At 39.9% G+C, this 26,498-nt stretch overlaps 1 protein-coding gene across 8 annotated transcripts in view; it reads left to right on the top strand.

Annotated features, from left to right (window-relative positions):
- The first annotated feature begins 5,848 nt into the window (after positions 1-5,848).
- atp11c (ATPase phospholipid transporting 11C (ATP11C blood group)) overlaps positions 5,849-26,498 on the top strand; it is a 61,527-nt gene continuing 40,877 nt past the window's right edge. For all 8 annotated transcript variants that reach the window (XM_083560077.1, XM_083560076.1, XM_083560078.1 and 5 more), the window contains exon 1: positions 5,849-6,464. In XM_083560077.1, the coding sequence (XP_083416203.1) occupies positions 6,438-6,464 (27 nt within the window). In that variant the 5' untranslated portion in view covers positions 5,849-6,437. The remainder of the gene's footprint in view (positions 6,465-26,498) is intronic.

Below are 26,498 nucleotides of genomic sequence, written 5' to 3' on the forward strand. Positions count from 1 at the left end.
TTTCCCCCCACCTTTCAAAAGTTCCTCATGGTTCTGGGCTTTAACCCAAGGTGTTAGGCTTTAACCCAACAAGAAAAGTAAGTTGATTCTCTTTTGGCACAATTAGAAAGGCACACATGACATCATAATTCAGAACAAAGGATTTTACTCGACTTCCTTCCTTATTTTTAACAAGCATTTTGCTTTTCCTATTATTTTAGATTTCATTTCCTTAAGGCACTCCCTTTCACATGGTTGTGAGATGGCTGAAGTTAGTGTGCTATAGAAAGTAAAGGATTCAAATTCAAATCTCAAAGATTTTGCCTCCTTGTATTGCTATAGATGATGTGGCAAGTAGTACTCCTAATGTACGCTAATGGTGTGCCCTTACACTGGAGCAGGCCATTCAGGACATGTCTATTTGTTTTTTTTTAACTGAACTCAGAAAAGAGCTAATACTAAGTTCAGCCACACAAACCATTGGCATCAGAAGACACAAAAAAGCCGACAATTGTATTCAGCCAGGTCACTATGTTCTGCACAACCCCTTTTGAAATGTTACAAACAGACAGTCCATATATATAAACAAACCATCAATACAATACAAAAAACACGATTATAACAACTCGTGGCATTACAGAGAGAGAGAGAGGCATTTCGCATATGGAGGGTAAATACTATATTTTCTAAAGCAAGAAACCCAGTTAAGACAACTCCAAACCTCTACACTACCACCACAACTGTACCACCTACATCATCTGGAGCAGCTCAGAATCAATATTTGTCTAATAACATGACAAAAACATAAATTTTAATAAAATACAACCTACTCACCAGAGATGCAGTCTCATAATTAGTAAGCCAGTGGTACCGCTCGTATTTACTGGTCTGGAAGTGGAGAACAAACCCTTCCAAGCTGTGGAACGCACTTCCAGCACACCTACAAAGCATCACTGTGCTGAGTGTTTTTAAATCGCAGTTAAAAACACATTTATTCATACAAGCTTTTAACACGTAGCCTCTGATTCGACTGCTATTTTATGTTCATTGTGTTCTTATATTTTATTGTCTATTGTTGTTTTTACTGGAAAGCACCTTGTGCTCCTTTTGGTTGTTGTAAGGCGCTCTATAAATAAAATTTGATTGATTGATTGATTGATTGAGACAAGCTAGCTAGCTTCGGGGTTGGTCGGCCTCTTCTCACAATGTCTAGCTTTTCTGGAAAATGGATTTTCAAGTAAGTCTGAGACCAAATCAATTGCTCTTCCTCCATATGCATAAAAAAGTCTAACTCAGATGTATTAATGTGCGCAGTGTGCTACAGACGTGTATTGTGTGTATATATATATATATATATATATATATATATATATATATATATATATATATATATATATATATATATATATATACAATAAGAAATACACGTACTGGAAGCAGTGCAGTCAAGAGAAACACTACAAAATCAAAAGAATAAACTGTTGGGAATGAATTAAAACAATTTCATGGAACAAATATTAGAATTTAGGTTGTAAATGTAGGTCAGTGCTTCTGATAGTGTTTAAGCCAGCAGAGAAGGCTTTGCTGGCCTTGACTGCTCGCCACTGCAAAAAGAGGCACTGTTTTTGTCTTAGAGGTGGGTTCAGGCTATAGCTTGATGGAGACCCCTTTTGCTCCTTCTTTCTTTTGCTCTCACCTTGGCGAGGTACTGCATTAGAGTAAGCAATGGTCACCATGAATGAGTAAATAAGGAGATCTATATATAATTGCACTATCCAGTGTTTCCCAGATGAGGATGGGTTCTTTTTTTGAGTCTACTTACTCTCAAAGTCACCTTTGACCTGTTTAATAGGGTTAGATTTTTAAGGATAAAAGCACTCTACAAATAAATTTGAACTTAATTAAATACATTACCTTAAATGTTAAGTTGCAGTGAGGAGTAGAGGAGGATGAACAATCTGAGACTAACCAGTTGCAAATGAGGGCAATGCATCTACTTCATAATTTTTTCTTCCTTTTTCTGAGCCATTGGCAGCTATTGGTTTGCATGGACAACAGAGTGCAAATGTCTAGGTACCACAATACCCAGTATACACCCTGAAGTGATTTCCCAGATCTGGGACAGGTAACAAGGCACTGTTCGACCTCTTGGATGGTGGCAAATCAAATAAATGCTTATTTTTAAATTGATAGGCAACCCACTGGGACAAGGTACTCTAACTCACACTTGCCTAATGAGCAGACCTGCCATCACTGATGGACTCAGAATGAATTGCAATTTAAGACCATTGACCTTGTCAACAAAAAGCACCTAATTCACACTGCACCTTTTAGAGCCTAAAGTCTACGCAGTTCTGTGAATTTTTTATGTCCAGTCTGAATCTACTACACTATCGAATATTTAACACATGCTATCAGCAATAGGTACCAAACAATCATTTTCTTCTTTAAATATGAATCTTTCACCTTGAAATGTGAAAAGATTTGTTAAACTGCTACATATTATATTAAAAATGCCATCTTAATAACAAATGCTGTGCCATTTAAAAGCTTTACCCTGAAGCATAGAAAAGTACAGCACATGCATTTTCACAGTTGCAAATCACATAATAATGGTACAAAGTATGCACCATTGATGGTCCCCAAGCATCAAGGAAAAATACAGTTTAGTACCTTTATTTCCAAGACTGCATGAATTACATGAATGTGCACTGAGAGGAAAGTGTTTAGAATAGATTACATACATAATGAACAGTGCTTACACAGAAAGATCCTGACAAAATGTTTTCAATCCCGGGGACTAATTCTATTCTGTTTGATTGACTGGATTTATGCTGAGGTGCTGTGGTGGCAGTTATTAAATAAGGTGTGGGCAATGATTAATTTTAATAGATTATATAATTAATACAGAAATTAGGGCCAGAGATCTTATTCATGTCTTTAAAATCCTGTGTTGTGTAAGAGACAGAAAAATCAATTGGATTAAATCGTTGTATCCACAGGAACCTAGTCACAAAGATGATAACTTCAGGCTTGTAGTTCACTTTGTTATTGAAATGATGCATATTTGTAATGTAATGGAGTCACTGATATTTTAGGTATTATTACACTGATTGCACACATTTTGCACACATACAGTTCATATGTTGCTTTATAAAGCACTATGGTCCATGTAGGAACATTGTGTACTGTAACAGCTGTATAGTTGAAATGGCATTAAAGCCACTTGACTTAACATGTTGCAACATGACTATATAGTTCCATTAGCATGAATGGCACTAGGGAATAACAAGATAAAATAGATTAAAATAGAATAAACAGAACATAACAGAATATAGCTGAACATACAAGACCAGAACAAACCAAAACAGAGCTGAATAGAATGAAATAGAGGAGCAGAATTTTCTTTTTGTTCCTACAAAATAATTACTGGGTGTGTAATACTCAGACTTACACCAGATACAGTAAAGTTTATTACATCTCTTAGTTGCATTGATGATTATAGTATCATTTTGGAGCTTTTAATTGGCCTAGCACTGAATAGCAATTGATAATGGCATAAAGAATGGTAACTTAAATGCATCAGAGTTACAGGTAAATGTCTTTCTAAGTGTTTCTTTATTATTATTAAATATTAAAATACAACACAACAGTTATTTATACTTTATTTGGTTAACAATTTATGTGTCGGTTATTCGTGGTCATGAGTTTCACAGTTCGTGGCCTGGAAATGCAGAAGGCTGAAAGAAGGAACGTGTCAAAGAAAGAAGTAGAGTAACCACGAGGGGGCACTATAACCAAACACATTCACCAGCCCAACGCCAACGCAACCTGAGCTATTAACTCTCACAGCTTTGCATTTCTGGATACACTTCTTTCCCTCTATTATCTAGATCATTTAGAACATTGTTTTTGTTGTCTTTGTTGTGATTATTATCTTAACAATAATAAATAATTTTATTGACAGTCGTAAACTGGATCAGATTCCACCACTAGAGAATATATGTTGTCATTTTATTTTTATTTTTTTTACATTTAAGGAATTTCATCGAAACCTTTATCCAGAGTGATTTACAATGATCTCATTTCAAGTACTGAGCAGTTGAGGGGTTAAAGGCTATTTTATTTCACTGGTTCCTAAAACAAAACAAACACGTTGATTAGCATCATATACAGTAGTGTGAAAAAGTGTTGGTCACATTTAAGAGATTTCTTGATAGCAAACAGGTGTGGCAGGAATCAGGCCTGGGTGTGGTTAGAGAAATTGAACTCAGGTGTGATAAACCACAGTTTTAACAGGGGGGCAAACACTTTTTCCACACAGGGCCATGTAGTTTTTGGATTTTGTTTTCCCTTAATTAAAAAAACCTTTATTTAAACACTGCATGTTGTATTCACTTGTGTTATCTTTTACTAATATTTAAATTAGTTTGATGATTTGAAACATTGAAGTGTGACAAACATGCAAAAAAAAAAAAGAAATCAGGAAGGGGGCAAACAGTTCCACACCACTGTACATACAGTTTTAGACATATCGAGAGATTATTGCTGGTATCAGCAATTGTACACAAGCTACTTTAAATATGCTTGATGCCAGTGAAATTGGTTTTAAGGGTTTTGTACAGATTGAGAGACTATACAAGTACAAAATTCACTAATTAAATTCACAACTGTTTATAAAACCTACAAAAAAAACACATTAGATTTATCTAAAAAAAAAAAAAAAAGTAGTTCAATTGAACTTTTTCTGTCACGGTCAGTTTACCAATGACTTGTGATGCCTGTAGAACTGATGCAGCTCTAACTTTATTGTACAGTAACAACTATGAAAAGTCTGTCATGAGTAACTGGTAGAAAGATAATATGACAAATAAAGTGATTCAAAGGAAGGAGCAAAAGCGTGAAGCAGGCAGACTGGTCGAGACAGAAATAAATATATAGTCTGGTAGACTGATCGAGAGATGGATAGAAAGATTGTGTGACACTGAGAGAGAGATGTGAATGTGTGCTACAGGTGCATTGACACAGTGAGACAGAGAGTAGAGGTCTTCAGGCCATTAGCTTTTGAACTTTCCCTGCATTCCCTCAATATTCATGTATGGAAGTGTTAGGGAATTGGATTGTCTGTTATGTGAAAACTGTAAGTCCAATCAGTTAGATAAAAAAAAATGCATGGGATCGTTTTGGCTTTTGGAACAGTAAAAACAGTTCTTCAGTCCCAAAAAGTGTACAGAGGGTTGAGATTTGGTGCATGTTTAATAATCTCTTAGAGGAGATTAGACATTTTGCTCTCAGAATACTCCTACTATTACTATTCCTAGGACTATTACTACAACTATTCTTAATTTGACTACTGCTACTACTCCTATTATTATTTCTACTACTACTAATACTGTTCCTACAACTATTACTATATATATATATATATATATATATATATATATATATATATATATATATATATATATATATATATATATATATATATATATATATAGTACTAGTATATATACTAGTATACTATTACTACTTCTACTAATAATAACACTAAGCTTTAACAGGTAAAAAAAGACTGGTGGCTTCTTAAGCCAACATAATATTAGCATTCTATTCGCTTCTATTTTAAAATGTTTGCTATTATTGTAATAAATAGTGCTGCCCGTGTCTTCTACAAACTTTTGCCATTGCTCAACCACGCACTTAATAAAGAAACCATTAAGACCCAAACTTCAGTATAAGTGAAAACGAAAGTATACACTCGATCGAAACTGCTGAGGCGTCTTTGACTCGACACGCGAACTCGTAAAAAAACCACATTTCCCATGAAGCGGTACGTAAATGGCGGGTCCGGGTGGGAGGGGCTTAGCGAGGCGTAAAGACTTCTGCGTTGCGTGGAGTAAAAATGTGTTTGACAGGGCGTCAGAGAGCGAGAGAGAGAGGAGGCAAGTGGGCGGCATGCGAGATATACAGACGTGCATCCTCGCCCAATAAAGCCCTGTCACTTTTTTTTTCTTAAGCAAATCCGCTCTTCTGTGAGCCTGAGCACTTCCGTGCAGCCTGAAGGCTCCAGAGGCGAGGAGGAAACCTGTGTGTTGAAGCTCAGCAACAGGGCACCGCGCAGTAGCGCACAGGCGCACGATGCCGCTGAACACGGGGAGCTGCCGCCACTAGCACCGGCGCCTCGCCGCGGACTGCGGACGAACCCCCCGATATGCGAATGGTGAGAGGAGGAACAAGTGGAAGAGCACACGGAGCATGTAGCTTCCCCGCCGCGTCCCGCGCAGCCAAGATAAGCGGAGCAGCCAACAGATAGCTTAGCTATAGGCTAAACCGGCTTCATTTAGCGTCTTACATGCAAAGTTAATCGTGGCTACAGCGTGTAGGCTGGTAGTTCGGCTGAGAAACAAAAGGAACCGCATTTTTATTATTTTTGCCAAAGAAGACTAAAGGAGTCAAGTATGATACGGAGAAGGCTAAATCGTCTGGTAAGTACATCTAAAATAAATAATAAAAAAACATCCCGATTAAACACACACACACACACACACACACACACACACACACACACACACACACACACACGGCGTCCCTCATTACCGGAGCGACTGTTAAGGAGAACGTGGACGCGCGCGCCACAGCAGCTCCTGCTCCAGAGCCTTTTCATGTCATAAATATTGTTTTTATGGGTTTTTTTAATACATATTTTTACTTCCCGCTAACAATGCTACAGGCTTTTTCTCCCTGTCGTGTATCGCCGACGTGTTACTTGTTGGACAATTTGTTCCTTGTATAAGATCGTTATAAAGTCCGGTTTTGAATGCAGCGCTTGGATATAATCACGAGTCAGGAAGAAGGGAGAGGGAGAGAGAGGACTTCCTCCTGCTGGGGTTATAATAATAATAATAAAAAAAAGCTACTCTACTTCTCTCCAAACGCTTTATTACGCGTCATAACCAGCTAACGCTACCCAGGACGCCCCCCAAGGGCTGAGTGAATCCACATAGCGTTACACTGACACCTGGGTAAGTCCAGGGAGGATTCCTGAGCTCTGTTAATGCATCACTGGGGATTTTGCTGTGTGAAGAAGATCTTTCTGCCAGTTCACTGAAATCAATCCAGGCAAATCTGATTATTTATAAGAGCTGCACTTCCGGATTGACTTTAATCTAATAGTACTTTAGGGTTGCAGTCTTTCTCCATTGAATCCCAGAATTAATTCCCTAAATGTCCCTCATTAGGTGGGAAGTGCTTGGCTAAATCATGCAGCTCAGACAGCATGCATTATAACTAATTATTCTGTTTATCTGGTTGTCAGCACATGGTGATGTTGGAAGCCCCGGCTCTGCTGTTCACGCCGCTGCTGACATGCTCACATCCTCCTCTCGTATACGAAGCACAATTCATTTGGGTTTTTGTACGTCCTGGCAAATTTACATCCAGCTAATATGTTTGAACAGCAATAAGCGTTTGATCGTTTGATCGAAGTCATAAATTGTTTTTTTTTCTGTAGGCTGCAGAGTCGCCTTAAGTACGGTTGTAAAAGCCTGTGAAATATAACGTTCATTCAGGAAAGGAAAACACCCTGCAACAACCTGTTCAGTATAGTCGTATGCCAGTGCCCACCAACAGCCAGCTCTTCACCATTATACCGAACGGGTAGGGTGTGCTTATTTTCGAGCATTTGAAGTCAGCTGAACACGTCCTGATCATGCTGCATCACAGCGCAGCATCACACCATCGGACCTAAATCGCTATCAGCATTTTTCCTCATAAAAACCTCAGGGATACCCATGATTGGCAAGTGAAGAATGATAGGACTGAGACAGTATGGCATCGCTCCAACCTCAGAGAGGACGGCCTGTTTTACTCTAGTGTACCCTAGAGACGTGATAAATTTTTCCACTCCAGTGTGTCCACTGATTAAATTGCCAAATTTTAGTCTACATTCACAGGAATCTGGATAAGCTCAAAATTGTTTAATTGTTTTTTTGTTTTTGTTTACCGTTTACCCCCGAAACGTTTCTGTTTGGTGGAAAGAAAAAGGAACACCTTGAAAACACATTGTTCAGTACATTTTGCATTGTAGTCTGGAAGGAGATATTCAGAAATACCGATGAATTTCAATCATCTGAAACAGTGATGCAATTCCTTCAACGGAAAAACATGGTGTATGATGTCAACAGGAAGAAGTAAAGCCAAGCCGATGATGGAAACGGCGCAGGCCGAAGTTCTTACACTTTTTACACCGGGCACGCTGAATAGGGATCACATGAGCATTTCAGCGAAGACGAGCGAAAGGAGAGTCTTTTAAAACCTGCAGATTTCAGATCTCTCCGGATTAATGTGGACGTAGCAGGAAAACGTTGTAATCCTCAGGGCAATCGGCCAAACCCGAACATATCACAAAGGCAATAAATGACACGTGACCTACTGGGAATACCCGGCGGAGACTGCGTTTAACTCATTTTTCACTAAACTGCTTGATCAGTAAAATGCATCACTATTTTGCAGCTGTCTAAACATTTGGTTATTGTAGCAACGCATCTAAGGAAAAGCACAACTTGCCGATTTTGCAGTGCATCCTGCCGTTTGGGGACAAGTGATGACCAAAAGTGTCAAATATTAACATTCACTTCTCTATAGTGTTCATCGCTTTTACCCACAATGCTTCCTTCAGACTGTTGTAGGTTAAAGTCACATGCTATTTATTGCGTTTGTGAGGTTTGACCCATTGCATTATTGGTGGCTCTGAGCAGCTTTACTGCCTCTGTAATCACCACTAGGCACCTGTTGTCTTAATCCTGAGTCAGGCAGCATGAGCTATGTAGATACTAGCTATAATAGAGTAAGAGCTGTATAACGATTATGCTGTTCACTCTGACCCTTCTTCGCCATTCTTTTCAGTAGATCAGCATATTTACTCTGCATCCATTGATATTTTTTAGTGTGACCCTGCGTATGTGTGACTGGTTTCTGGGTCTATCAATCCTTTCCCTTCACAGACAAATATTTTTTCGTGTGGTAAGTTTTTCCCTGTTCAACACTATTCCACTGTGGCTGCAGTCCAATTGCTTTGAAAGTGGGAAGTCTGGGCTTGGAATGAAGTCATTTTTACACCGATGTGATGTCAAATGCCTTCCTCAAAACAGTGCCGTGCATAGCCAGTGACACAGACTTAACAAGCTAATATGCGGAGCGTTCAGAAACGAATACTCTGCAGTATTCGGCTTCAAAAATAAAAGCCACTTTGTGCGCTGTTGATGATTTCTGTGCAGTTATGTTTATTTGATGTCCCTGCCTGAGGAACTGAGTCAAACTGCAGTCAATTGTAGAACAAGGTTGTTGTTTTTTTCACCACCGATTACAATATTGGCATAAAATTACTATGTTCCTGTTCTACGTGCTAGCTTTTTATTTCAGCCTCATTTTATATAATAGCAAATCAAATTAGCTATTAGATTTGATCTACTTTTGCAAGTTAGCAACAATAAAGTTAGCGTTATTACGTTTATGCAGCAGGGATTTCATTCCATTTCTTTTTAAACGGAAAGCAGGTGTATAGACGTTATCGTATGTCATGCGGATACCTACGTTAGCTGTGCCCAATACAGCTAAATTGTTGTTTTATTTTCCTATTATACCAAACACTGAATTGCAGGACTGGCATGAGAGGCAGCAGTTTATTATGTTAAAATTCTCGCTTCTTTTAGTAGCAAGAATGTACACAGGAATGCTTCAAATAAACCGATGGAAAAAAAACACTTGGTGAAGCTTTCTGTAACTTGATGCTTAACAAGCATTTTTGGAAGATTCTCCAGTGTCAACCTTTCCAACATGGAAAATTATCCAGGAGAAAGGATTAACATTTTTTTTTTTATTAACAAACTACATAAAAAAGACATTAGAAGAATAACTCTATAGCTTTGTGTTGTAAAATGAACTCGTAACCAGGTGTTGCACAAGGTTAAATGTGACTATAACCAAATGAAAAGTATACATCTCTGTGAAATCCTGTCTTCGCATGTTCTAGCATGTTAGAGAGCTTGTATCAGAGCAGAAACAGTGTCCCTGCAAGCAGATAAGGGTTCAGATAGGTTGCTGCTCAAACCGCCATTGTGGGGCCCTTGAACATTGCTGTTAACCTGCGCTCTGATCCTGGCTTGAAATGGCACTGAATTTCACCGCTCTGTAATGTATATTGTATCTGACCAAAATTTCTTCTTCTTTAGACAATAAGCTTAAATGTAGGCACGTCAGGCAGCATGCAGTTTATGTGGTGCAAGTGGAATAAAACTCCCCAAGATGTGCTGCTATTGAAAAAATAATCAACCCCAGCGTATTTTATTCCTTACATAATGCATGCCATTATTCATCTTTTAAATTTAACTACGATCAAACAATTATTCAATTATATTAAAGTTACTGAGGTATCACACAAAGCATTGTGTGTGTGTGTGTGTGTGTGTGTGTGGGGGGGGGGACTAAATCCAAAACAAATGATTGTGTACTTAATCACGAACTGTCATATCATGAACTACTAGGATAGTAGTGGTGACAGGAAGTTGCCTTCAGAGGTTTGCTGAATAATCACTGTTTTCAGTTACTCCTGGTCTCATTTCTCTTTTATTGCTCTCATTACATCCAGCACTAGTGTTACACCAAATAAAGCTGAACTGGTTTATTATGTTTTGACTTGCATTCACTCCCGAGTAATGAAAGAGCGCCATTAAACCCACTGTCATTAATAAGCTGCAGTATTAAGTCAGGCAAAATGTCCCCTGGTGGTCTAGTGGTTAAGATGCAGCGCTCCCACCGCTGCGACCCGGGTTCGATTCCCGGTCAGGGAACCATCCCCAGCCACTCTTAGTGCCGGTCCCAAGCCCGGATAAATTGGGGAGGGTTGCGTTAGGAAGGGCATCCAGCGTAAAACATGTGCCAAATCAAACGTGCGGAGGATCCGCTGTGGCGACCCCTAACGGGAGAAGCCGAAAAGAAAGTTATTAAGTCAGGCAAAATCACATGGCCCAGTGTGGCCACTGCTATCTTGTGCACAGGGTGGAGGCCTTTCAGAAATGCAATAGCATACAGTTTTTAGTTTTCTTTAATTATTAAAAACAGACAAAAACATTTCACTTCTAAGATAGGTTGTATTGAAATGCAGTTCTTGCTCTTTTATGTCTCCTTCCCCTTACTGATTGTGGTGTGTGTTTCTTTCGGGTTGGTATTTACCAACCCGACAGAAACACACACCAAGATAACGTTGCCAAATTGTTCTCAGAGTCTACACCACAATTAGGCTTCAAGAAATTAGTTTGTTTTTAAAACTTCACATTTTTGCTTGTGCACATAAATGTGGTGCATTCGGAAAGTAATCAGTATTTATTTATTTTTTGTTATGTTGCAGGCTGATACTACAATCGTTCTCTTTTTTTTTTTTTTCTCTTATTAATCTACACTGAGAACCCCACAATAAGATGAAATGAAAGCTGGCCCAGTCAAGAACATTCACAGAGTTGTCCCTAAGCCACTCCTGGGTTGTCTCGGCTGTGTGCTTAAAGTTGTTGACATGTAAACCTTTGGCCCAGACTGAGATCCTGAGCGCTGTGGAACAGGTTTTTCTTGAGGATATCACTGTACATTGCTTCATTCAACTTTCTCTTAATCCTGAACATTTGATCTCATAGCTTGGTTTGCGCTCTGTTGGCATTGTCAGGCGTTCTACCAAGAGGTGTGCACCTTTTCCAAATCATGTCCAATCGATTTCATTTCCAGCTGAACTCTAATAAAGGTGTAGAAAGATCCCAGCAATGATCAGGAGATATTGAAGGCACCTGAGCTAATTTTCAAGTTGCAAAGGGTCTGAATACTCGTGTGCGTCTGATATTACAGTTTTTTTTTTTTTATAAAAAAGAAAACAGACAATTTCTACAGTTTGGTTTTGACCGTCATTATGGCATAATGAGTAGATTTAATAAGAAAAAAAAAAAATTTTGCACGATCGGGGGAAAAAAGTGAAAGGGGTCTGAATACTTTTTATATGTACTGTATATTACAAAATTTGCTCCGATTTTTTTAACTGTTGACACCTTCTTACATCCTTGACCCTTAGTACACATTCTTCTGCTTCATTATAGTATAGAGTTAAAAGTTGGCAAGTCCTGAACTCGGTTTGATGCGTCAAACGCATGTTTTTGAAGTGATCCCCTGAGGAGATCTGAAGAAGGAGGTGACTGTTAACAGACTGCAGACTTTTGATGTGTGTGGGAGCAATTTCTTTAGATTTATTTTTTTGGGATTCCTCCCTTTGTAATTTCTTTCCGCAATGCTATTATAGTACTCACCATCCTGATACATGCTCTATTTTTTTTCAGAGCTTTTGAAGGCTTACAACAAGTTCTTCAACAAGTTCTTCTACAACAAGCTTTGCTCATTCTTTTTCAAGTCTTTCACCATTTTTACTCAGTTTGTTTCAGCAAGATTGGATCTACTAGTCTCAAAACTTGTTGCGTGGGTCGTTTGAGCGAGCCCATATAGTATAGAAACAAACGCACATCACCACCATCCCCACTACATCATTTCTCTCCACTGCTAATACCACTGTTGTTGCCATCTGCCCTATAATGGTGATAATGCATCAATCGCTGACCATTTTTGGATGAAAGATGCCCAGGGAAAAGGCGACAAAAAAAGTGAGCGCATCAGCAGTGCTTAAGGCCTCTAGTGTCCCACAACTCTGTCCGCTGAAAATGCGCTCTCTTGAGCACTCCGGCATTTGCTTGTTTTGCAGGATGTTAAGCAAATGGAAATCTAAAGCACTGTTCTGTATCAGATTGCTTCCCTGTAGTGGGACTTTGGGAGCAGTATTGGTCCTGTAATAGCCCCCGTCCACCTGTTGGAGGGCAAAAGTCAAATCAATGACAGTATTGGGAAGGCGGCAGGGATGAGGGTTAAGGTGGGATAAAGGGCCTTCCTGGACTCTGTGATTTATCAGTCCTGTTTCATCCAGAGAGCTACATATCGATCAGAGTCTCGCTCCTCTTTCCCGCCATTTGTCTTGCGCCGCCACCCCTGCCCCCAACCACCACCCCAACAATCTTTCCCTAACTGGCAGGAAGACAGAATTGCTTACACCGACTTCTGCTCCATGTGTCTTCCTTTACAGATTAAGCTTTATTTTCCACACCACACAGGCACCAGATCGTGAAGGCCAAAGTAAGCAGATACAGAGAAACGCCAGAGCACGTTTTGCTTTAACTGCCGTATGCTTCTAGACTCTTCCAGAGACTGCGCCAGTGAAATAAGTAAGGGGGCGGAGTGGTGGATGCTTTGGGTGTGTTTTTTTTTTTTTTTTTTTCCTGCCATTTTGTCCATCTCTAGAAGCGAGCTAGAAGCGAGAGCCGAGTTCAGTTTGTAGGGGTAAATAATGGAACGGGCTCGTTTCTTTTTAAAATTCTGCTCACAATGCTTCTCCTTTCTAAACTCACACTGCTCAGGATGCATTTCTGTTCTGTTTCGTTCTGTTTATAAAAACCTCGTCCTGAGATTCCCTTTGCCATGCTTCAACTCGAAGCAGTACTCCGAGTGCACTCACATAGACATGTGAAGAGGATGATGAAACGTATATGCTTGCTCGCGTGTGTAAGCGAGAGAGAGAGCGAGAGAGAGAGAGCGAGAGAGTGGAGGCGAAGAGACAGATTGAGGTATTTTGCAATGGTGAAAGCCAATGTTACTTATAGAGCTGCATCTATAAAATTCTGCTCACGAGAACACACACGTTCACATACTACAGCTTGTGGTTTAATTGCAGATGATGCTGTACGAATGGCTGTATATTTCAAATGCCTATAAATTTTTATGGCTCGATCTATGCAACATAGGATAATTAACTGAACAGTAATTACAGTCACGATTGCTGGTTGTGTAATAAAAGATAATGACATCAGGAGTCTGAGAGCTAAGATGTAGGGTTTTAGTTTTTAATTTTAAGCCTGTCAGCGTTTTTTTTTTTTTTTTAAAGCGTCATATCAGGCAGCTACTAAAATTCAGCTAAATGAGTGAAATAGTTTCTTTCGTTCTCTTCACACAGGATAAAAGCCACAATGCAGTCAAATAGATTAGATTAGTCATAGACTAATGTGGTAGCAGTAGCACAGAAACTTGGCGCAATTAATCCAGCAGAATGAGGAATACAACAAAAGTATGCCATTTATAGATCTTATATACCAATTATATACCTATACCAAACTTTACACGACTGTCAGATTCTCACTAATGATCAGAAATTGTGAATTACAGTAAATGAGCTCACATACATAAATACACACGTAGGCACCTTCTAATAATGCTCTCAAATCACGGTATCCTTGTAATTCACTTGTGGATTATAATGCAGGCCGTTTGTCATACAACGTTGCTCAAATCATGTAATCTAAATTAATAATATAAATAAATGAATAATGTAGATTTGACCAAACTCCAACACACTCTCCTCTTAAAAAAAACAAAAAAAAAAACCTAACAAAAAAAAGCCTACAGTGGTTTAAACAATAACCTCCCCACTGATAGTGGAGTGAAAACAATGGTTCCAGTCATCAGGAAGCGGAAAAGTTCCCCAAATCCTTAAGGTCTGTTGTATAGGAAGCATGTTGTTTTCCTGCTAAGTTACAGCACTGACGGTCAGAATGCGCAGGAAACTAAATGCTCGTGTGCCGAAGTTAACAAATGAGTGATCACGTGGAGACACCCGCATATTGCACTTTATTGAATTTTGAAGTCTGTGTATCGTTACACGGAGCATTCTTTCGATTTGCGATGCAGCTGCAACTCTTACATGACATTGTTTTCTGCGAATTCAAGATCGCTTTCAGCTGTTCATGTACTAATTATCCATTTGAGAGCAACATCTCAGTGAGACTGATTGATTTGTGCAGAATGTGCAGACAATGTGTTTGTTTTGTTCCCCGCTCCTTCTCCTTTACACCAGAGAATGCCTCTTGTTCACTGTTTGTGCATATTTACTCAATGCTGCCTGAGACTGTGTAAAAAGAGTGCTTTAAAATGCATGATTCATTCGTGCTGTGACTCAACAATCCCCCCCCCTGGTAAAAACACAATGTCTGCTGCAAACTATCTTCGCCTAAGGTAAGTGTCACATAGATGTCTGGATCGCAGCGACTGAAACGTGACGAAGAGACGAGAAGTGAAAGGCACCGAACCAAATCATTGAGTAAATGCTCAAGCACTTCTTTTATGCTGAGCAGACTTTGGACAGGAACAGATGATGTGCTAAAGTAAGGCTGAAAGAGACCTGGTGCTGGATTCTTCTCTCTTTTTCGGCCAGGTGCTTGTGCGCTCTTGTTTAAGATGTAACCGTCTTTATAGAGTGTGCAAGCTTCACAGCTACCATCTTCAGGTTTTCAATACACTTGCCGCGTTATCGCCTTCCAAAGCAGGCCGACTGAAAAGTGATGCGAAATCCGCTCTGTGTTTTTTAGCATTTTAGCCTCAGAGATCCAGTAGCTTCAATAAACATGTAATAAAGTGCTTTCTATTATGTGACCTTGTTCCTCTATTGTAGATGAGACTGTACTGATGCCTCTAGTGTTTTTTTTTTTTTTTTGTAACTGAGGCAAAAGGCAGAGGATTTCAGCACAGGAAAGGCTGTGCAATAATCATGCCATTTTTCATTATGTTTCTGAGAAAGGGATGCTCTGGTAATAAAGACCAGGCCACAGAGCAGCTCGCCTGCTGTCGCTACACTGTTTCTCAAACACTTTTAGCTGCTTCTCGAAACACAACACGCCACGGCTATTTAAACACGCTCCTGGCGCTCCCGTGAAGGCGTCTTTACCGGGTGCGAAAGGAAAACACGGCAAGCTTGTAACACAGCTTGAGGATCTGCTTGACATGGCGACAGCTGAAAGCTGGTGTTTATTGCCTGCAATCTTCATGGTGCTAAATGTCATGTCTTCACCGAGATAAATAATAGATCCAGAGGGGGAGATATCGAACCTCCTGCGGCTGCATAGTGCTGTTCCCAAATGTCCCCGGCCAAAGCTCGCTCTAACAACCAGTGTCCCCCTGGCACATTTACTGCCGCAGAGTTCTTGCCACGCTCCCAGCACTGACCGTAACAGTGGCTTTATACGCCTCTTTCATTGCCCCATGGCACCACACATTTCTGCTGATCACACAATTCTACTTTCTGCCAAAGTGTAAATCTGATTCCCCAGCCAAGTACATGTTTCGACATTTACTGATGTATTATTAATATAACGGAGTTAAAAAAAAATTCTTTAGAACATTTTTTTGTGCAGAAGATGTAAATTATATACATATTTTTGCTGACACGCTACAGGAAAAGTGGAAAATGAGAGTTGAATGAATTATAACATGGATAAGTTATGGATAACTCGAATAAGTCATCAGAATTTCTGTGCCTTTCTAGTTGAAGTGTAATATATGCGCAAGAGTGTTAGTAAAGCCAGGTCCTGATGTAGGCAGTCAATGTTTTATGCGTTGAGTAGGATTGAGGTCAGCGCTCTACATAAGGCCACCCAAGATTTTCCACTCCAACCCAAACCATATCTTCATGGAGCTCACTTTATGTGCAGGGGCATTGTCATGCTGGAACAGGTTTGGGTCTCCTAGTTCAAGTGAAGAGAAAATTTCATACAATGTCCTTGCATCCAAAGACATTGTATACAATTCTGAGCCTCCAACTTTGTGGTAAAAGTTTGGGGAAGAGTCAGGTGTCCCAATACTTTTGTCCACATCAGGTCACATCATATTCACTGAATGTCTCATAGTGCATAAGGTTCCTCCACAGTAGCAGTCGAACTCTAAGAAACACATCAAACCCCTTACTTACCCTGTTAAAACTGCCCTTTGAGCTCATTTCCCTTTGCTTTTCTTTTTGTGTAGGTAGCATTCAGTCACATGCTCGAGTTAAATAAAGGGCCTTACTGGCTATTTTTAAACATGCATTGATCTTTCTCTCTCTCGCTCTCTTTTCTTACACCGCTTTAAATTACAAGGTGCCTTTTTAGTATAGCGAGAGCCCTGTGAACCCGGCAGCCGGTGCCTCATGCTGTGCCTCGTATATCCTGAGTAAGCAAATGAACATGCAAAGCATGCAGAGTGCCATTTTGGGGGGTTTTCAATTTGCAACAGCGCCTGGCGTTGCAGTGGATGAGTCTGGAGTTCAGCCAGTTGTGTATCCTTCATTATTCGGTCTAAGTGGCATGATGGCAGGACATCATCACTCTGACATGCTCAGGAGCTCATTGTCTACTCGAACATTCTACCTCAGCTTGTTTTCCTGCTCGCTTCACCCATATGCTTTAGCTGCTGAGCTGATGCATATGAAGATGGTGTAATGCAGTACTCAGGGTTTATGCGTCAGAACTCTTTCACTCGAGATCAGTTTGCCAAGTAGAATAACAAGTGCAGAGTAACTAAATGATCTATTTACACCGAACTGCAGGAGCTGCTTAATTGTGTAAAGATGAACAGATTGACTGGCAGATTGCATCTGATTTTAAACCATTATAAGATGAAGATGAGCATGGCACAAAGAGTTGTATGCAGAATAGAGGAAACACTATATGGATAAGCCATATGTGGGGTTTGTCCCCAAACTGTTACCACAAAGCATACAATTGTATAGGATGTAAGCATTATGGAATAAACCTTTCCCTTCATTTGACTTAGGAGAGCCAAGCCTGATCCAGCTTGACCATGCCAATGTGCATAAAGTGAACTCCATGAAGATATGGTGTAAATGGGTTGGAGTTGAAGATATATATAGCGGCCTGCTATAGATCTCTGACGTCAACCCTATTGAACACCTTTGGGATGAATTGGAATGCTGACTGAACCCTAGACCTTCTCTATCCTACATCAGTACCTGACTTCATTAACAACCTAGGGGCTTAAAAAGTACAAATCTCTACACTCCAAAATCTAGTGGAACATTTTCCCAAAAGAGTGGAGATTAATAAAACAGCAAATCGGGGGGTTAATGTGGAGTGAGATGTTTTAAAAAGCAAAAATCTTACGTCTGGTGTCCACAAACTTTGCTATATGTGGAAACACAATATAATGAGGCTGATGAGGAGGATGTTGTTGATAGGGTTTTGTGTGTGTGAGCGTGTGTGTGTTTGTGTGTCTTTAAAGTGAATGAATGGAGGGAATGCAGGAAAGGAGCTAACCACTTTACAATGCAGTATATTCAATTCAATTCAATTCATTTTTATTTGTATAGCGCTTTTAACAATGAACATTGTCTCAAAGCAGCTTTACACAGATAATGCGGTGATTAAAAATGAATATGTTCTTATATATAAAAGTATAAAAGCTCTTGAGGCCAGCTTACTGTATACTTCTATCCAAACAGATTTCCGGTGTCAAAATGCACTTTGGATGGGCTCCCACTGCCTTCTTAAGTACTAATGGTAAAATACATTGCTAAATTGGAATTTAAAGAATGTTAAATCTGATCTAATACACTGGATTCAGCCGTGTGTGTTTTTTTTTGTTTTTCCCTGTGGCTGTGATGCAAAACTGCAGACGTGAGTCTGTGAGCCTTGAGCTTGTTGTTTGCATGCGCTTATTTGGCATGCAAATCAAAAATGAGATTGCAAATGAGAGTGCATCAAATGGAAATCGCTGCACCTGGTTCTTTTAATATATTTTGGCCATTTTATTAATAGCAGATAAGGCGGCGCGTAGCCGTCTCGTTACAAGTACATCAATTACAAGCTTCTTGCTTACTACTTGCCGTATTTATTTTATTTATCCTAATCAACCTCTGACTTGTGCATTTTTGCTGAATCTGCAAGTAACAGAACTAGACTTTTGAAATGGCTCGTTTGTCACTATAACATTGTTTGATTATTATCATTGATCTTGCATTGCGCTGTGTAGCTTCCTGATGTCCACCTCAGTGGCGTCTCCCGTCGGGGAAAAAAAAAACTAAAACGGCCCGAGCTCATTAAATCCCAGCGATCAGTATTTTGCATGACTTTCCTGCGTAAAGAATTGAATGATGGATCGAAATAGGCATTTAAATCAGTGTTGTCAATGATGGGATAATGAAAACTTGTTAGTAATGCAGCAGTATGTTATGTTAATTATGGTATGCATATGGAATACAGCAGTCACTACTTGTTCCTTTACTGCTGTCAGAGATTGATTGTGCCTGAGCATTAACCATGTTCAACAAATAATCTAAACTTTAATATCTATATGGACAAAGTTTGACCATAAGATTTATATGTGCTTCTAAGAAGATGATCCACTAGATTTTGGAGTGTGCTTTGTGGAGATTTGTGCTCTTTAGCCACTAGGGGCATCAAGGTGAGGAGGCCTGGGGTGCAGTCAGCATTCCAAATCATTCCTAAGTGTTTAGTAGCGTCGAGGTCAAAACACTATAGCAGGCCACTCAAGATCTTCCACTACAACCCATGTACATCATATTTTAATGGAGCACACTGCTGGGCACTGGGGGATTGTTATGCTGGAACCTAGTTCAAGTAAAGGAAGAAATTGAATGTTACTGCATCAAAAGACATTCTATACAATTGTGTGGCTCACACTTTGTGGTAACAATTTGGGAAAGAACCACATATGGCTTGAAAAGGCAGTGAATTCATATTGCTTATAATGTGCACACACGCCATACAATATACATGGACACAGAAAGCAGGAAGTGTAGCAGTGCTATAAAAGAAAGCCGGAATTGAGCACATTACTGATTATCTAACAAAACTACTAAAAGCACAATGAAAATACCCCATAATGAAATCACAGTGCAATAAAGAAACTTAGCCAAGGTTTTAAAACATAGCTGGCTTTATCTTCCTGAGCATTTGTGTCTTTAAAATAAAGAAGTGGCAAGTTGAATTAAATCACACCCACACCGAGTCAGACATCCCCGCACAAGTATCATCGCAATTTCTGCGCTTGTGGATTTGCTGGGACGTGGTTACTAGTCATCTCCTGGCCCTCCTTCCACTTTTCCCAAACGACACAGGGGCACATTTAAACTAGTCAAAACTGATCGGTGTGCTGGTTAACACGACCATGTTCAGAACAAATGAATTTGGTGTTCAGTGTTGTCACAACTTTTCAAATATCATTTCACCTAGAAAGAGGGAAAAGGTTATCTAAACTGCTCAGGTGGCCATTCTTGTGTGGCTTTCATGCGCTTGCATTGATCGCTGTGCTGTGCAGAACTGTCACATCTCTTTCTTTCTTTTTTCAATTAGGTGGACATCATTTCTTTGGGGCCTAATCTAATATTGTAATGCTGCTGTTTATTCAATCCACTAATGCTAGAGTTTTCCCTAATGCCGAGCCACCAGATCTTGTCCCCGACCGAGTACGCTGTGTTTGCATAATTGATCCTGCTTTCCCATAGAGGCTAAACGTATTTTTGTCCAACAGAACTCAAGTGACTGGCAGTCCTTATACCCCCTGCCAAATACCTTCCCAAACGCCCAGCCTCGGCTCTGTTGTGTCGTTCCTCTGACAATGCGCCAGGTGCAGTTTAGTTAGAAGGCTAGGTTTTGTTTGTTTTTTTAATTTAAGACATCTGTTTTTGCGTAACGTTTGTCTAATTGTTATGGGAGCGCATTTTGCACATGCTTGTCAAGGCATGCCGTATATGACGGGCGGCTGAAAAAGCTTCAAGTGTGAAATTGTGGTGCAGGGCTTAAAGAAACAGAACCTCAAACATGTTTGTGAATTAGTCATGACACTTTTAGTTAGAGGTTGTTGTTTTTTTTTTTTTTTTTAAGGTTTCACAAGATCTGTGACGCAGATAAGAAAGCTCACATTTAGCGCACAGGCTTGTGACATTGTATGACATTGTCGTCTATAGTTTGCATTCATTTGACAGTGTTTGTTTGCGCGTGTACGCTAGATTGGGACGTACCATCACACTAGCAGTATTTATATTTCTGTCATTTCCGGGCTGTTCTACACCCGGCTAGCCTTCTTGCAAAACTCAAGGCGCCGCTCAGATCCTGTACTACTGACAATTGAATGGAAAAATGTTGTTTTGTTGATTGTGGTGAAAAAAAAAAAACTATGATTTTTTTTTTTTTTTTTGCGCAGATGATGGTTGTATTTTTGTTGCATTATTTAGGCAGGTCTAGTCTTTTTCTCATTCTTTAGCAGAACCTACAACGTGCAGCTTATATTCTCGTAATTGTTTCACAAAACCTGTTAGTCAACCAGTCAAAGCATGTGTGTGTTGACCCAGTGGAGCGGCAACTTTAAAAAAGAGAGAGAGAGAGATGTGTGTAGAGATAGTGGCTGTTGAAAACTGAGAGTTCGTGGTTTTTGGTGGCTTCCAGCTCAGCACACTTTTCCAATGTTTGAGCAACTGAACTTTCGTAACTAAACTTTAACACAGATGTTTGACCTTGGACACAAATGCTGATTCTTTAACAACTACATCAGATGTCAGCTTTGCAGGGTCACAAACAGTTTGCTTGTTGGCCCATACTCGGATTCAGATAACATAAGCATTGACTAAAGTTCCCTCTTGTATAAAGGCATGTTGGGAAATTATCGTCTGCACAGGGACTGGATTATGCTAATGTATTCTTGTACCTAAGAAGGATTAAGGCATCAGGATGCTGCCATATTTGGGCAGGTGGCTCGTGTGTGCCCTATTCAGGCCAGGGACCCATTGACCCTCCTGAGTCTTAGAATTATCACTTAAAAGTATCATTTATATCAGTCTTATAAAAGCCAATTAAAAGATGGCGTAAGGTCAGATGGTGCAAGAGTCTGACCAGGTCTTTGGATCTTGTATCTTGGGTTGTTTGGGTCCAACAGTGGATCGAAGTTGTTGCTTGTGTGTGTGTGTGTGTGTGTGTGTGTGTGTGTGTGTGTGTGTGTGTGTGTGTGTGTGTGTGTGTGTGTGTGTGTGTGTGTGTGTGTGTGTGTGTGTGTGTGTGTGTGTACTGAAGAATGAACATTAGAGAGCTCGAGTATCTGCACAAAAAGGGCTTTGTGCGATGGTTTGCATGGAAAAGCCCCAGCTGGAATGCAGCCGTTTTATTTAGCATTTGTATAAAGTTGTACGAGGGCGTGTAAGAAGAATCTTCAGCCTTGAAAACAATCTACTGAAACTGGCCCATCCTGGACTCGCGGCGTTCGCGCCATCAGATTCATCCCATGTGTGCGAGTGTTTGTGAGACAATGTGTGTGTTTTGCAAGCTTTCCCATGAAGTATTGCACTCTGTCTCTCCAGAGCACAAAGACACGAATAAATAGACCGGTTATAATAAGACAAGGTTGAGGATCGTCGCATATAACTGGCTGGTTAGACCCGCCTTCTCTGTACGTTCCGCAAGGAAATACTGCTATCAGTGTCCTCTTTCACTTTTAGGGCTTCAATGTGAAAAACTTGTCTCAGTTTTAACCACACGCTGCATTTATTCCAGATTGGACCAGTATCAAAATTCTCATTTGACTCTTAGGTCATTAACAGGGGACATTTTTATGAAATGAATGAAAATAACGGGTTGCATAACAGCACAAAGTGCAGAAATGTGTCAGAGTAGTACGATACAGACGGAGGACGACTCTAATACCGAGTGATGACTGACTCTGCATGGAATGATTTACATAACTCTATTGCTAACAGATGCTTGAACAGAGAGTGAGCTTGGTTATGAAAAGGATATTATGTCGGATCAGTATCGGGTATTAGACAATAATCTGTTGTTTAGTAAGATTTCGAATGGTAGTATGATTGTTGAAATCTTGCCCTCAAGTCCATTCTATCCTTACAAAACCATTACTGATTGGCTTTAATGCTGATGTAAGCCGCCGGGTTATACCGCTGCCCTCTATCCTGAGTACTGGAGGATTTGGAGGTGGATCTGGACGCTGCTCTTAAGCGCTGGCACCCGCTCCCATTTCCTGGCGTGGTGTGCTCCATCCGGCCGGAGAACACACACCCGATGTGTTACGAGAACTCGCAAGCATGGTCACGCTCCGCAGAGCCTTACATAATCTCGGGCTGTTCCTGACAGGAAAGCCAGAACATCTCGAACGACAATGACTTTGAATGTTTTCAGAACAGACTGAAGCCTGAGCAGCTCCCACATGACATGAGTAGATAGGCTCTTTAGATGAGGCATGCGTGAGGCGCTTGACGACGATGGAAACAACTTTTGCCGTGGCTTTCATCAGTCAGGAGTGGATGAACATGGCTGAATAGGCAGATGTCTCCATGGTGGAGAGCGCAAGTCCTTTCCACCGGATCACTAATGTGTTTTGCTTAAGATCTCCCAAGATTTCAGGTAGCGTGATAACATGAGTTGAGAGTAAATATATATAGTTCCCCTTCAGGCACCGCTGTCAATAACGTTATCGAGCTAAACGTGTCCAGACAGGTGGTGGTGATGATGGGGGGGCTTAACCGGTGCTCACACACCAGGAGGTGCCAATACCGTGCATTAGACACTTGGATTCCCTCTGATCGCTAAATAATTCAAGCTCTGAGTAATATCACTGCCACTTGCACTTTTCCCAAGCATGCTGGAAAATGGGCCGAGCAGGACATGTTCAAGTTAGAGCACAGCTGAAAGCCTGCTAACACACACTGACAGCTTTTGCGTTACTCCAGAGGAGCTACAGAGAAAGTCCTGGCTCTTTCGGTAGAGAAATTTCGACTTTTCAGTTGACTTTTTTTTTTATAACACTGAGTATTACTTAATCAATAATAAAAATGATTGTTTCGAGTATTTAATACTCCCTGCTTTATGGGTCCTGTTATTAAACATGTAGCACAACCATAGTAAGTACAACTAAAACCATAGTTTCAGTCACCACCGATCGTAAAGTCACCCACTACAGTATATGCAGGAAAGTAATGGCACGCCGAACATTTTCAGCTGTATGTGGTTCTTCCCCAAATTGTCATACAGATTTATATTTTTACTTCTATAGCACTTTTAAACATCATAGACATTGTCCCAAAGCAGCTTTACAGAGATAAAGAGGTTAAAAAGTTGGAATGTATTACTTTAGTGCTTATATGTTTGTCCCTAATGAGCGAGCCAGTGGTGACCGTGGCAAGGGAAACTCCCCTGAGATGGTATGAGGAAGAAACCTTGAGAGGGACCAGACTCAAAAGGGAAGCCATTTTCATCTGTGTCCATTCATTACAGTTACGCTAAACACAAAGCCACTTCCCTTAACCTTTTATGATTTACGTGGGTTGGAGTGGAAGTTGTTGACTGGCCTACAATTGAGCTCGTTTTGGATGAATTGGAATGCTGACTTTCCCATGGCCTCCTCCTTCTACATCAGCACATGACTTTACTGATACCTCTGTGTCTGAATGAACACAAATCTCCACAAGCACACTCCAAAATCTAGTGGAACATTAGTGTGCGTCAAATCAAGTCGGCTTTGTCATTCCAACTATATACAGTGCAGTATGCAGCGAAAAAACAACAACCCAGGTTTCCCCCAGGACCAAGATGTTACATCAAACAACATAACAAAACACAGAACCACACGGAGAACTCTAAACTAACAACGCAAAGTGCACATGTGCAACATTTTCGTGCAATAAATAACAAAAGACAACATTAAACACAGTAATTGTGCAGTAAAACAGTAAAACACAGCAACAATGTATCAGCAACCAGTACGGTACAGAAGGTTGTGCTCGAGGATTGTCGGTATAAAATATAGGGTGTGTGTGTGTGTGTGTCTGTGTGTGTGTGTGTGTGTGTGTGGAACTTAAGGACTGAAGTGTTTATCTCAGGATCTGACATCCTTTGTGTTCACTGTGTGTGAAGCATGATTAATAATTCTTTTAAGACACCCACAAACACTGCTTTTACTAGTTTTGAATTCAATTCCAGTGATCTGATTAAATAAAGCTATAAGTTCTTTGAAACTCCAAAACATTTAACTGCTCTCATCAGCATTTAAACTCAAATTTACCCTCTAGCAAGTCAAATCCTGATTGGTTGAATGTTGATGGTTCATGTTGTTTGCATTGGAGCAGGAATAGAGATGGTTAGGAAAATCTCCCACTGAGCAGATATTTACAAGGTTGTATACTTTTGCATATAAGTGCATTTGAGCATTTCCCTTCAGGGGTGTTTTTCTTTTGCCTATTAAAAATGCTTATTGTAAAAAGTATGCATATTAATGTGAATGTTTTTATAGACTGATGTGGTGGCATGAAATATAAAGTACACTTGTGGGCAAAAGAAATCTGGTCTAAGCCCCAAATGCTAGAATATGAAGCTTAACAAATCATTGGTCAGGAAATGAGCAAGAATAAAAGACAAGGATAAAGTAGCTTAGTGTTGGATTGCTTTTCCTTTTCTTTCTTTCAAAGTTAAGTCCTAGTGGGTAAATCTGCAGACATCTTTTTACAGCAGGAGTCTATGTTTAGTCACTCAATGTTGAAGAGCTTCAAACAGTTGGTGAAGATGTAGAACATGGATATGAGTTCAAACATTTGAATCATTATCACGATTTTAACTTACGTATACAAGAAGACTATTAAAATACATTTCTGTTTTTAGTGTTTTCTCCTAACAGGTTAAATCTAAATGACCAGAAATGGTGCCACAGCAGCTCCCAGGGGTGCATTTGCCTAAATTCTTGCTCATTTCTTCTTGTTAAGACCAAAGCTTCAGATTTGGCCATTTCAGGGCGCATTGTTTGTCAAAAAGAATAGATAATACAGGATGCTTTTGCTAATCTTTTGATTTAAACATCATTTGTACTTGTCTACCACAGTCTGAAACCCATAATTATTTTCTTCCAACTAAAGTTGGTTTTATGTTGCTTTATTTTGTATTTTTATATCAAAAACAAATTTGTTCCCTATGTCACTTACCTCCCATGATCCTATTTTTAGCACCGATTCTTTGCAGTGTATTTGAAGTTGTTAGCCGTATCGATTTTTTTCGTTGTATTGTAGATTCATGGTAGCGATTATGAAACGTTCGACTCGCTGGACTCGTCGAGGTGCAGAAGCGAGAGGGAACTGCTGACGGCAGGAAACAGTAAATAACAGCAAAACACTGATATGCTGCTTTATTAGTTTGATGTGGATGAATGATTTGTTCAATTATGCACACTACACATTTAAAAATTGCTTTATCCATCCGGTGGGACTGAGAGCTAGCAGCTCCCTCATAATGGAGAAAATCGCAAACAGCAGAAATGGGGAAACAAATCACAATAGACAGGTGTTAAAAAAATAAAATAAAAAATATTGTAGGTTGTGTACTAGTTTACCAGTTCGATATTACAGCCCTAAACGCTAAAGAAAAAAGATTTTACAACATTTTGGTTGAGTTTCATATGTTTGTATTTATTATTACCTCAACAATCTACACTATGTAGACAAATGTATTGGCACACCAGACTTTCCCAGCCATATGTGGTTCTTTCTTGAACTGTTACCACAATGTTAAAGGCACACAATTATAAAAGATTGGATGCGAAAGAATTCAAGTTTT

This window comes from Silurus aristotelis, assembly GCF_946808225.1.
Source record: "Silurus aristotelis genome assembly, chromosome: 14".
Taxonomy (NCBI): Eukaryota; Metazoa; Chordata; class Actinopteri; order Siluriformes; family Siluridae; genus Silurus; species Silurus aristotelis.